The 14,481-nt window shown below is 35.9% G+C and overlaps 2 protein-coding genes across 5 annotated transcripts in view; one reads left to right on the top strand and one right to left on the bottom strand.

The window, feature by feature from the left end:
- Positions 1–4,406, top strand: part of DNAH7 (dynein axonemal heavy chain 7) — a 256,795-nt gene extending 252,389 nt beyond the window's left edge. Inside the window, exons 64-65 of the mRNA XM_069574477.1 lie at positions 1,605–1,708; positions 4,124–4,406. Coding sequence (XP_069430578.1) covers positions 1,605–1,708; positions 4,124–4,330 — 311 coding nt within the window. The 3' untranslated portion in view covers positions 4,331–4,406. The remainder of the gene's footprint in view (positions 1–1,604; positions 1,709–4,123) is intronic.
- A 149-nt stretch (positions 4,407–4,555) lies between these two features.
- The window catches only part of SLC39A10 (solute carrier family 39 member 10), a 152,353-nt gene continuing 142,427 nt past the window's right edge, over positions 4,556–14,481 (bottom strand). For all 4 annotated transcript variants that reach the window (XM_069574475.1, XM_069574474.1, XM_069574473.1 and 1 more), the window contains 2 exons: positions 12,655–12,845; positions 4,556–7,337 (listed from right to left, as the gene is read on the bottom strand). In XM_069574475.1, coding sequence (XP_069430576.1) covers positions 7,179–7,337; positions 12,655–12,845 — 350 coding nt within the window. In that variant the 3' untranslated portion in view covers positions 4,556–7,178. The remainder of the gene's footprint in view (positions 7,338–12,654; positions 12,846–14,481) is intronic.

Genomic DNA, 14,481 nt, shown 5'->3' with positions numbered 1-14,481 from the left:
GATGTGCTTGCAGACCTCAACTGGGCCCCTCAGGCAGGTCCACCCCTGACCTGGCTCCAGGCTCAAGATGTGTTTTGCAATTCAGCTTTACTAGAGTTATTCTTGGGAAGTTATTGGACAAGTGCTTTGCCAGCAAATAAAACTGACCTTTTATTCCAGCTATTCTTTCCATCAGTTAAAATCTAGAGAGAACAGAGGGTAAGTCTTCCCCTCAGCATCCATCACTGGGCTATCTACATATGGCCTTTTAAATTTATAACTAAAATTAAATTTAAATCTCTTGGTCCCACTAGCCATTTTTTTCTATGTTTTAATAACCAATCATATTGGAAAGGGAGAAGGCAATGGCACCCCACTCCAGTACTCTTGCCTGGAAAATCCCATGGACGGAGGAGCCTGGTAGGCTGCAGTCCATGGGGTCACAAAAGAGTCAGATATGACTGAGCGACTTCACTTTCACTTTTCACTTTCATGCATTGGAGAAGGAAATGGCAACCCACTCCAGTGTTCTTGCCTGAAGAATCCCAGGGACGGGGGAGCCTGGTGAGCTGCCATCTATGGGGTCGCACAGAGTCAGACATGACTGAAGTGACTTAGCAGCATATTGGAATACACAGATATAAAATATTTCCATCACTGGAGAAAGTCCTATTGGACAGCACTGCCCAAGTGGATTTTTATATCCTATTTTCACAAACTGCTTTCATCAGGATAGCTGATTTGATTCTAACTGTACAAGGTAGACAAAAACAGGCATTCAGTTCCGTTCAGTCGCTCAGTCATCGTGTCTGTCTCTTTGCGACCCCATAGACTGCAGCACACTGGGCATTATTGTTTTACAAATATCTTCCAATTGTTCTCTGGATAAAAAAACAGATATAGAGTTAAATGAATTGTTCAAGATCACACCACACATTAGGAACTCTTCACCTATGTCTTCCTAAGTTCTTCATTGCCTCCCTTCATATCTGTGCAACAAATTACAATGAATATTTTTGTGTGCCCATTTGAATTGATACCCATATTCAATTCATGAAACTTTACACAAGTGGATAGCCAGGGATGTGATCCAGGTTTCATGGATTCCTTAATTTTTGTTCTTCAGTTGATCATGTATGACATTGCCTTTTGGATTCTCATACAGACTGAGGTGCAGCCTTGGAGTGAGATGATTCTAAAAGGGGAGGAGAAATTTAACTCTCAGGACATAAGACATCAGCAGAAGGGTGTTTTGTTCCCATGCTGCCTAGAAGCCACTGGGTCCCTACAGTGACATTAAGAACTGCTGTAGATTTTGTGGACTCGACATTATAGTCATTGGTCAATTAAAATATAAACCAATGTTTACCCAAACAGAGAACTTCATGTAAACTAATTTAAAATTCCTTTCCTCTTTTTTGTCTCCCACATCAAGTTTTACTAGGCAAAGTATAGCTATTCTTAAATTAAGAATATTAACACAAACTCAGAAATTGACTTTTAGAGCAGATCTTCGTTTGCTGACCTAATGTCACTTGCATAGTATTCACCTGTAGGAATTTCAGCGTCACAACTCAGTCTGTATGCAGATGCAAAGTGTTGTGTTAACCTGCTTTTATATTTAGGTGTTTTCATTCACGGACTATTTCTGGACGGAGCTTCCTGGAATAGAAAGATCAAGAAACTTGCAGAATCACATCCCAAAATTCTTTATGATACAGTGCCTGTGGTTAGTATTTTCTAATGATATTTATGTGGGGGGCTATTTTATACACGTACATAACATATGCAGTCAACTCTTATTATTTACAGTAGTTATGTTTTATAAACTTGCTACCAACATTAGTGAATACCAAACTCCTAGGCAACATATAAGATTTTTGCAAAAAACCTAAGCAGAGACACCTAGGCAAAAATCAGGTGGCCACATTTTCATTAACTGATCAATAAATAACTTTGTCTTCTGTTTAAAGATACCTTATTTAATATATACTGTTGATTCATTAACATTGAACTCATGGACTATAACTCAATCCTAAACAGTATTTATAAGGCATATCACAACCTTCTTGTAAGAGGGAAATAGATAGCACCTCAGCCCTACACTTAGGGGCCTTTTTAAACAGAAAAATTACCAACCGAAAAACAAAATGCAAAAAAGCTTAGCATCGAAAGGATACTTGTTTATATTATAGTTGTAAGAGTTGAAACAAGGCGGCAGAATGTCACCAGGTTCAACTTCAGTTGGGAATATGCTTGCTGGTGACTTAGTTTTTGCTGCTCTGGCATGCTTACGAATGAACATGAAAGCACAGAATATCAATATTAGGATTAGGACTAAACCTTAGTGATAGGCCAATTTGCAAATATGGAATCCAGGAATAATGAGGACTGACTGTATACATGTATCCACATCCACACATAGGTTTATGATTTCTCTTACATATACATTGACCTAAAAATGTGAAACTTGCAGATTAAAAGATAATTATATGAAAACCATCCATTAAAAAAAATTGTTTTCTAGGCACCAGTCTTTAGCATGGGCACACTAAGCTATATAAATACTAAGTTTCCAGCTGTTACTGCATTATGAGAAGATGGCTAGAGAGATTTTCACATAATTTGAAGGGTCAGTCTGGGATAGTGATAAAATATAGGCTGAGTTTTACATGCTGCTGCTGCTGCTGAGTCGCTTCAGTCGTGTCCGACTCTGTGCGACCCCATAGAAGGCAGCCCACCAGGCTCCCTGCTCCCTGGGATTCTCCAGGCAAGAACACTGGAGTGGGTTGCCATTTCCTTCTCCAATGCATGAAAGTGAAAAGTCAAAGTGAAGTCGCTCAGTCATATCCGACTCTTTGCGACCCCATGGACTGCAGCCTACCAGGCTCCTCCGTCCATGGGATTTTCCAGGCAAGAGTATTGGAGTGGAGTGCCATTGCCTTCTGGAGCCATTCAAAGACAGGCAATAATCCTTCAGAGCAGTTCTAACAGATACAGAGAGGGGCCAGCTGACAGCCCATTGCAAGAAACCTGCAATATATACCAAGATACTGTGGGCAGACAGAGTTTCAAATATGAGACCCAAACTGAAAGTCACAAGGGCAAAATGTATGCAATTGCAGGAGTCTGATCTGGATCCGTATAGAAACTCAAGTTTGTGAATGAATAGGATTTTAAGTAGATAATCTTCTGAAAAAGATGTCACTAGTAAGAAAAACTCTTATTAAAAAAATCCACTTAGTTGAAACAAACCATGTCCAACTTGAGTGTTAAGTCCTTGTATTTAACAGTATCTGAAGAACAGCTTTATAGATCTCCACAATTATGTGGGAGAGAGACTAGCACCCTTATTAGCGTCTTCATACAGTTTGTGCTTAAACCTGAGAAACAACAACAAAACAAGGAATTCCAAACAATGGGGATGTCAAGAATCGCTATTAGTACTGGACAAAGGTATTCAAGTCCTAAAAATGAAACACTGTTTCCCCTTTTTGATCATAGTTTGTTCTTTACTCTTATATTCAGAAATTAACTTGCTCTAAAATTTTATTGAGATTAGTGAGGTTCAACTGTGCTTAACATTCTAGGAACTTGACTAATGACTAAGAATAATCATAGAGTTGTATTGCAGTTATAAAGGCAACTATGTTTTAAACAGCACAAAATAATAGCCCTTTTAAAATAGTCACCTAACATGGGGGAGGTGATCTAGTTCAACAGTCACTGATAAAAATCCTTTCAGAATATTATGGGATTGGCCTTTAATAAAGCAACATAATTTTGATATCAGTGGTAGCAGTTCTCACCTTTGAAAAGTATATCTGATTTTATTGTTAGTGTAAGCACCAAAAGTCATCCTCAGGTAGGTATGGTAGGGAGATGATGAATAGATGGGTAGTATGCTTTCTCAGAGTAGATCACCATTTTTTCTTATTTAGCTTCTAAACTGGTTCTGAAGATAATTCTGAGAGCTCTAAATGTTTTGAGCAATGATACCACTGCTGACAAAAATAAAATCAATTTAGCCCATAGAAATTTGTAGACATAACTAACCTTATGCCAACAATCCCACATTAAGTTCAAATATATGTAAATATAACAAACAGCCTTGACTTACATTTTGTCTACTTCCTTTTCCTAGATGTGGCTAAAACCCTGTAAGAGAACAGATATACCAGAACGACCAAGTTACACTGCCCCATTGTATAAGACAAGTGAGCGGAGAGGAACACTGTCAACCACTGGCCATTCTACGAATTTTGTGATTGCCATGATTCTTCCCTCTGACCAACCCAAGGAACACTGGATTGGACGGGGTGTAGCACTGCTGTGTCAACTTAATTCATAATTAGAAGGTGTCATTTCCCTGTTTTCATATTCTTTGTTAGATAAGGCAGTAGAAAATATATTTTACTTTTTAAAGACGTTATTTGGTTTAAATCAATTTGACTAAAGTTATACTTAAGTCACTAATAAGGTAACCCAAACCCAAAAGTCATTTAAAATGACTCATACTTCAAAATTAGGAACTATTCTAACAAAGATTAAATAAGACACACTGATATATTTGCTCTTTTTGAATAACTTTATTTGGGGAGCGTTCCATAAGCATTAGGAACATACATAAAATGACACACCACTGTTGACAATGAAAAAACAGCATTTGATCATTTCCAGCTTTATAAATTTTAAAAAAATGATTCAGTTACAACAACAAAAAAAAGTTTAGATATTTTAGCAAGTATCACCTTGCAGGACCATAATCACATTTAAGCCACTGACTTACTGTTAATGGAAAATATTCACACTGCATCTAGTTACTATAGTATTTCTAAGCATAATCACAGCTGATTGAATGCAATGTGATATACACCAAAATTCATATGAATGTCACACAGTGACAGCATTGTACAAGTAACATTAATGACCTCCAACAAACACATGTTAAATTAGACTGGTCAAGCTAAATGGAATGTTGGAGCCAAACAGAAATGTAGTGGAATTCAGATTGTCTAGTAAGACTTGAAATTATACATTAGGATGATGTAAAAACTAAATACTGGTGGAACCCCAAGAAAAATACTAGCAGCAACTGTTACAGCCCTCTTAGAAGTTTAAAAAATATCTAGCAAATAAAGATACTACCATTTTTGAGAGAATATAAAACTTTATATACTTCAGCATAACCTATTTGCTTTAAATCAGGCATTTATTTTTAAGACTGGGAGTATATTCCAGCTGTTGCTTTTCATAAAAGTTTTAAAATTAAGCAGATTTCATGCTGGAATGCAGAATCCTCCTTGGGCATACAGACCCCAAAATGAACTATAAATATACCTTGGTTCAGAAAGCAAGATATCTGAATCACTTGAAGTTGGCAGTACTAAATAAAATATCAGCACCTTTTAGCTAGGTTGCTTGAAGGGTCAAGCAATGAGCTGAGGACTGTCCTAATTCAGTGCCCAATGCTGCAAGTAATCTATGTATAAAACTCCTACTTGTTATGGGAAGCCATGAAGAAAGCAAGAAATAATTTTTCAAATCCAAGCATAAATGAAGGAACTAACACCTAATGAACCCCTTGCTTACACCATACAGGAGAAACACTGGCAATACTCTTAACACCTGGATGCATGTACTGCTCTCAGTTTTGTTTTAAAGTTCATGGAGTAAGAGAAAAGGAACTGGGGAAAGGAGGAGGACTAACTGAAAACATTTTAAATGGAATGGAACGAGTTTGGCTCTTAAATATCTGAACAGTAAGATTTTTAAAGCCGCTACACAGGTAGCCAAGCAGATCAAAACAAAGCTGCCCGCAGGTAGTTCAAATACAGTTTACCTGGCATAAATAAAGACCATGTGGCACAAGATGTAAACAGAAAAGCTACATGCATATGATTAGTACTACAAATTATTAGGTCAAAAGTCAGGATAAATGTGGCTTGCACTTCTCACAAATCATTCACCATTTATGGCAGGAGAACAGGGCACCTAAAAAAGAGACTAATCCCTACCAGGCACGAAAAGCACATGTTGGCACAAAATGATAAGTGATTTCAGCCGAGTTACTTAACTGCATCTCCCAAGTAACTCAGCACCACGACAGCCAGGGCACCAGTGGAGATCACCCTCAGAACCATTCTTACACTCAACGTACAGGTTATGGACATGGTAGACTTGCTGACTTACAGCCTTACTGCCAGCCACAGCATGTGCTCTAGGTTCCAGTGCCAAACTGGTAGAGCACTGTGTACATTTAAAACTTAAATTTCCCAAATAACTAATTATTTCTGTTAAAGTAGGGAATCTGAATATTTAGACCACATTTGGATTCTTCATTTTGCTGATATTTTCTAAAGGGTTACAATTTTAAGGGAAAAACAAACAAACAAACATTTTACCACATGCTCCAAATCCCTTACCCTCACCAAAAAACCTGAAACAAAAATAAAAGTTAAAAAAAAGCCCAAACACCAAGTATAATATTAATACAAAGAACCATTATGAATCTTTCATTAAACTGAAGCTCACACAAATGTACAGTCACAAATTTCAGTAGTTTAGGCTGCAAGTTTAAACCCTATGCAAATATATACAAAAATAGTAACTCTAGATTCAAAGAATAAGGGCCTTTTCCCAATGCTAAATCCATACTCTAATGCAGCCTGAGCTTTCCTCTAGGTGCTACAGTCCTACCTTATGCAGCTTTAAAGCTGTGTCATGTTGATCCCTATTACCATATGTAGCTGAATTAAAGGACACTACAATTCACTTTTAGCACAAAGAAAAGTCTGCCCGAAGTCCATTTAAAATATTTTTAAAGTTTAAGTGATTTTTTTTCTTTTTGGTTCAATTTCTATTTCTGCATAGCCACAGAAGTTTCTACTAATAGAGACTACTTTAGTGTTTTTTATATGATTATTTCTTTATAAAAAGTCTTAATCAAACCTATATCAACATTGGTTCATGGAGTCCCATTTTCTCCTTTCTTTATCACAAGTTTTATATTTTTAAAAGACCCCTTCATGCAGGGAAAACAGTACTGAGCACTGGTCTTTGTGGTTAGGCTCAAATCTATGAACTTGTAAGTAGTGCAAGCCACTGACTTTTCTTTGAGCAACGTGCTTACAGTACAAGGAACAGATGCAAAGCTGCATGGTAACATTCTCATCATCAGCAGTGATTGCTGGGAATGGTCAAAACTGGAGGTCAAACACAATTTTGTCTTCATAGAGGGCAATTATCAGCATAATGGCAAATCCAAACAGCAATCCTAAATTCTGAAGAATGAATTGCCCCACTGGACAGAAGCCATGTTCTTCATTGTCACCATCACCATGCAACATTTCTGGAAGCTAAAAAATATTTTAAAATATTTTAAAACAATTTTGTATAATCTCATTTTTTAAAACATTTTCCTACTTAAGAAAGTTAGTGACTAAAGTACAACTATAATAGTTTTGAACATGGTGCTAACCATATTTTAGTCAAACACTTAGAAATTTTATGCTCTAGCTATGTACTAAATAAACACTAAATCTGTGCCCTCCTCACCTCCCAACAGAACACATCATATATGTATTAGTTACTTTTTAAAAGTTTTACTGTCTACCAACATTTCTGCTAAAGTATAAAACTTTAGCAGTTTTGCCAATGAAACTCAGAAAAGAACACTACAATTCCCACACTTACTGATATATCTTAAGCTCACTGAGAAAGTAAGATTCCTTTGGGGGCTATTTCATTCAAAACTATCATTTATTCACCCTTTTCCATCTAAATTCTCATTTCCAACTGAACATTTCACCAAGGATACAGAGTAACAAGACAATTCCAAAATTGATACCTCTATGCTCTTAAAAGCCATTATTTTTCTTCCAATGATAGACAGAAATATTGTATCAAGGCTGTGCAGCAGTACTACCAAGTTATGCATGCTATCTTCACAATGTATTCTATTCTCCTAACAGTGATAACATTTTTAAATTTTGAAAGTTTCCAATATCTTTAAAGGCACAGTGCACTGAAAAGTATAGTTCAGCTTCTAAAGCACAAGCATATACCACATTTAAAAATAATCCGTAGAAAAGTATAAAACTAAAATCTTTAATGTGTCTAAATAAAAAGGATTTTGCTGAAGGATGAATGTATGTGCATTATTATAAGCATACATGCTTCCCACCCAAACATAATCAAAATTTAAAGAGAACTATTTCCAATTTTCGTATTCATTTTTGTTTGTTGTTTGTTTTTCAAGCTTGCAGTGAATATCTACAGGACACTGACATGCTACTCTATTTGACACTAAGCTTTTACTCCAAACAGTATCGTGGTACTCTGGGGTTTAGGGAGGAGAAATGCAGTGTTGAGTACATAGTGTCTACAAGGAAGAAATATCATTATTCATTATTAAATAATGAGTACAATTAATCCAATTACCATGCTTTGACAGTGCTGCAGTATATTTAACAATCTCCTGAGAGTCCTGTCTAAGAACTACTTCACGCTGGTTATCTGTTCGGTTTAAAGAAGTCTGTGCAGTAGTGTATGCTAATGGAGGTTACTGTTCTTATCCAGCAGAATTAAGTAGTAGAGACCATTATAAATGTCAGAGGTGGATAACTGTGACAGACACTATATGGTCCACAGAGTTTAAATATTCATTATTGTTTCTTTTACAGAAAGTTTGCCAACCCCTAGATTAAGACTAAAACTGGCAGGTTCTTACCTATCACTTTAGAAAGAAGACTACTTTTATTGTTACAAAAACTTTTTCCCCAAGATTTTATGGTTACAAAAACTTTTAACTTTCCTTAGTATTTAAGGATAAACAATATACGTTTCACAGAAATATTCCCTCTAGACATGTGCACATATCAACAAGAAGAGGCACCATAGTGCCTTCCTCACACTCAATTCTGTCCTGAATGCTAATGCCAATATTGTCTGTCATAAGCACTGTTAAGAGCCAGCCAGTACCTACTTGTAGATCACAGGTGTTAACATGCAACAGTGCTTGTTGATAAACAGGTGCTATCCAAAGCTTCCAAAAAACCAGAAACTTCCAACTTGTTATCTGTCTAAAACTAAAACTACTGGTATTGATGCTATCTTACTTAATGACTATATAAATCAATATAAACTTCCTCCTTCTAGCTAAAGTGGTCTTTATAAAACAAAACAGATAATGTCTGTCATTGTTGCTTAAACCTTTTAATGGTCTCCCAAAATTCATAAGATAGACTAATCTTTTTAGCATGGCAAATTGTATGACTCATGATCTCATCACCAACTACCTAATTAATGACACTGTAGATATATTACCTAATATATGTCCTAAATGAGTCCTAAAATATATGTGGATAGTTTGTCCCTGTCTTTTAGAACACTTAGGTGTTTTCAATTGAGACATTAAACTACTCTGCAAAAAGTATTTTTTTATGAAATATGATTCATTTTTATTTGCTTGCTTTATTAGCAATAATCATCTTATTTCCTCAGAATATAGTCCCAGAAGTAGACTGACTGGTAAAAGAAATGATGTTATTTCTTATATGCCCTTTCCTCTTGATTCTGATAAACTCTTCTACCTTTTTTAAATACTTGGCTCAAATTTCCTATTCCAGAAAAACTTGCCTAATTTTATTTCCCAATTTTTTAGCTAGACTCTAATTCCACAAACATGGTACATCAGTCTATCATAACATGCATCCAAAGGATTGTAATTGATGGCTACTTTTCTTCTTCATTAGACTATTAATTCCTTACTATAATGACACTCTTGTTCTTTTTACAAGTTTAGCTCTCTAGTATAAGAATTAGCTCATTCACTCTTCATTCAATTAATTATGAATTAATTATACATCTCCAGCAGTACTTGAAATATTATAAAAATGCCTGCCTTTCAAGAACTGATTGCCTAATGGGGCACAAAATGAACTCAATAAATAAATAAAATGTTCAGTGTGTTATTAGTAAATTTAGATACAAGTGCAAATGAGAAAAAGTAAAGTAGGAATACAGGATGTGAAATGTTGGTGTGGAGACTGAAATTTTAGATAGGGTGCCTCAAGAAGTAAGGGAACTGGCCAGGAGAATGTCTCAGGAAAATATTCCACAGGAGTAATCAGCGAGAGCCAGGACCCTGAGGCAGAGTGTGCCTCCTGGGGGAGCAGAAGTGAGGTAATGTTAGGAAAATTAGGGATGGAAAGGGAGAAAAACAGGAGGATAAAAAACACTGAAGATCAAAACAAGAACTCTGTGCTTCTGCTTTAATGAGATGGAAAACCACTGAAGCGTTTGAAGCTCACAAGTGATATGATCTAATCTAATCTTACAAGGATCAGTTGAAAAAAAAAGGTTACCCAAGGTGTGGTGATAGATACAGAGTGTGGTGGCTAGGACAAGAGCAAAAAAGCAGGGAGAACAGTTAAAAAGAGATGATGGTGCCTGGAATGAGATTGGAGAATAGGTGCTGAGGAGATGGAGCCCCAGTATATGAGGAAGGGACAGAAAGAAAGAGTCAAAGAGAGATACTCAAGGTTTTGATCTGAGAAAGAATAAAGAAGAAGAAAAAAGTTATCGTTAATAGATGGAGGATTTTTTTAAAAAAATAGATGGAGGATTCTCAAGGAAGTGCTGGTGTAAGGAGTAGGGTTGGCAAATATCAAGAGCTGGTTTCTGAATATATTAAGTTTATAACACCTTTTAGATACTCAGGTTAGCTGGTAGATAATGCTAATCTGGAGTTAAGGAAATGGCCTGGGCTAAGGATGTTAAGGAAGTGAAAGTGTTAAGTCACTCAGTCATGTCCAACTCTTTGTGATCCCATGAACTGTAGCCCACCAGACTTCTCTGTCCATGGAATTCTCCAGGCAAGAATACGGAGTGGGTAGCCATTCCCTTCCCCAGGGAATCTTCCCAACTCAGGGATCAAACCTGGGTCTCCTGCATTGCAGGCCAATTCTTGACTGTCTGAGCCACCAGAGAAGCACAAAAAATGTGATGTGATACACTCTCATTGTATGTGTGTGCTCAGTCGCTCAGTCGTGCCTGACTTTTTGTGACCTCATGGGCTGTAGCCTATCAGGCTTCTCGGTCCACAGGGTTTTCCAGGCAAGAATATTGGAGAGGGTTGCAAAGTTAGAAATTATCAGCCAATAAATACTTAAAAGCCATGAGACCAGGTAAGATTACTGAGAGGACTTTCATCAACATTCAGAGGTAAGGGAAGAGAAGAAAATCCAGCAAAACACTAAGAAAAGGCCAGAAACGTGGGAATTCAGGAAATAGTGGTGGTACAGAAGCCAATGGCCAGGGAAATATTCCAAAGAGAAGAGAATGATCAACAGCCAAATGCTACTGTTAGGAAAAGTGAAATAAAGATGAATAGGGTGGGTGACCAGTGGATTTAGCAATGCTCTGGTGAATGGTAGATTTGACAAAGTAACCTGGCAGAGCAGTCAAGGAGAAAACCTAATGAGCTAGACTCATGAGAGAAGAGAATTAAAAAACAAGAATGCGTAATTGCTATAACTGGGAAGGAGAATAATAAATATGGCAGTAGCTAAAACTGAAACTGGAATTTAAAAAGATCCTCTTCCACCCTAACTTTTTAAGATAGGAAAAGTAATATGAGGTTTATATACTGATAGGAATGATCCAGCAGGAGGGAAAAATAAATGATGCAGGAAAAAGGGAGAAATTTAAGGGAGTTGGGTTAGAGAGGGGATAGATAAGATCTAGAGAACAGTTTGAAGGAGCTGGATCTAGCTAGGAACACAGACGTTTTTTCATAGTAACAGGGACAAAAGCATTGACACAGGAAATGAATAGAAATGGTGATGGGAACTAGTGGGAAGTTGTCTCAGTGGCTTCAGTGTTCTCCATGAAATAGGAGGTAAGGTCATCAGCTAAACATGAGGACATTAAGTGAGGTGTTAGAGGCTTAAGGAGAGAGGAGGTAAATGGCTGCTTCTGGATATAAAATAAAAATTATTTTTTCTTATTTTCCAAACTTGCTATAATAAATATTCTGTAATTAAAAATTTAGGTTATATAACTGAAACGAGACTATCTAATAGAGTCTACTAGGTAGAAAAGTGAACACAGTTATCTAGTTAAAAACAGAAATTAACCAAATTATTCTGCAAACACACTGCCTAACATATTTAGGATATAAAAGTAAAATTAAACTAATTAGTGTTACAGATTTATTAACTTTAAACTGAAGTTAGAAATAAGGGCAATTACATAAACCCCTTGCAATATAAACCATTTTCTGCAAAAGGCTGGAGAGATAGAGTACTTCCTTCCTATTTGCTATTAAGCAAGCTCAAAGAATTATTTTATTAACCATAAAAAAACACTTCCACCCCAATATTACAAAACCTTCAAAGTACTATAGTAATTATACCTTTAAATATTATTGATGGTTACTTTGAATAGTAATATTATTTGATCAAAAATTTTCAAGATAACTGGTTGCCAAAGAAGGAATCCTCCTACTTAAATGTCTTTTCTTAATAGATTATTTAAGATATCACATGTCTTTAAAATGGGTTATGTTTATCAGTCTTTCAAACTACATCCAAAGAGTTCTTCCCATTTTTGGAAGTTCATTCTATTTACAGGTTTAGTATAAGAACAAAAATATAAAATAAGCTGTCTTACCATATCCACCAAGGCTACGTAGAGGAACATGCCTGCAGTGATTGCAAAGATCCAAAGTGTGATGTTATTGGCATACTGACCAACAGCTGTGCCTATGAGCACGCCTATGTAAGCCACCATGGCAGAGAGGAGGTTGTATACAATTGCTTGCTTTACAGTCATGCCTGCTTTAAGAAGAACTGCAAAATCACCTGCAGTTAAGACATAAAGTAAGTTTTAAAACCACAGGATTTTACTTACAAATTCAGGAAAACACTAACAAAAAAACAAAATTAAGAATGACATAAAAAGATATATCTTTATAACTGAAATTTTATAATGAAATTTTATTTTACTTTTTAAACCTTAATCCATGTAAAACCTTGGGTGAATCCCAAAGGCATCATGCTGAAAGAGAGTCTGGAAGGTTATATATGATTCCATTATATGATATTCTCAAAAAGATAAAACGACAGTGATGAAGAGCACTTGGGGTCACCAAAGGGCAAGGATAGAAAAGGGATGTGACTACACAGGGACAGCATGAAGGGGTTTGTTGAGATGATGGAACTGTTATCCTTGATGGTGGTAGCAGTGACACAAATCTATATACATGTTAAAATTCAAAGAACTGTATATCAAAAAGCAAGGTCAATGTTACTTGATAACTGAAATGAAAATTTTACAGAACACCAAAAAGATGTAAGAAAAAAGAACTTCACCACAGCACTTTTTGTGAGCAACAAATAAAGCTCTCTACTCTGATCTCTGCCCTCTCTAAGGGAAATGGGCTAAGTAAGAACAGAGGTTAACAGATTCTAAGTATATTGTATGCAGTTTACATTTATGTTTCCTTTATTCCAAAAGAAAAGTTAAATCTTAATTCTGAAAGTCCTAAAAATGTAAAAAGAATAAAAAGACTTTTCTCATTCATCTGTCTAAAGCTGCTAAATAAAGGATTAAATATTGATTAGAGACACATTACTAGAAGGGCAAAATGTTGCTAGAACTAAGTCTTGAAGCTAAAGGGTCAAAAGCAATAGTTTCATTAATTGTAAATTTTTTTGTTTTAGCTACTAAATATACAAACATCCAGTCAATTACTGAATGTTCAGTAGATGCAAGTTACTATACAGAATACTGAGGGCTCTTTATTTCCCATGAGAAGGTATCTTACATGACTAAAAGCACATGATCTAGGTGTGTGTGTGTGTGTGTGTTTTTAAGCTATGATTACATGATTCTCATTTATAATAGATAAGTAGAAGTTAACAACAAAGAACTTAGTGCAAGGCATTATTTTCCATGTTCTAATGAAATGCTATAAACTACTCCTGCAACATTATTCGGAAAGAATACAATCGAGGAGATTACCTACCAATGGCTTCTAAACTGCCATTCTCTAGTTTCCACCTAATATTACTATACATCCTATATCTTCTCTCTCTCATCTTAAATACTTAATTCTCCTGCTGAGACTTGGAGTCAATGTCAACTTTTATCTCTTCTCTAGAGTTTTAAGTTCCTCTGGGCTTTCTTCCTCAGCTTCCTCTAAGCAAAGAGTTCCCTAACTTCTTCCTCTACAAAGTTCCTCACCACACTTTCAATAATTCACCCATCTATTGTGTTAAAGGGACAATTTCATTTAGCAGGGTTTAGGTAATATAAAATGAGACTACAGAAGTGACTTTTAGGTTATAAAATATAGTGTTTCCTTTTACAATTTCAAATAGAATTTTTAAAGGAGCATTATTGAATACTCATTGAACCAAAGTATCTAAAGTACAAACATCAATTCTGATGCCTTCCTGATAGTACTGGGTGGGAAGATGATTACTTTCATCCCTG

Source organism: Ovis canadensis, chromosome 2 (genome assembly GCF_042477335.2).
Source record: "Ovis canadensis isolate MfBH-ARS-UI-01 breed Bighorn chromosome 2, ARS-UI_OviCan_v2, whole genome shotgun sequence".
NCBI classification, from domain to species: Eukaryota; Metazoa; Chordata; class Mammalia; order Artiodactyla; family Bovidae; genus Ovis; species Ovis canadensis.
Note: the sequence above shows the minus strand (reverse complement) of the source record. Positions and strands in the feature narration are given on the sequence as shown.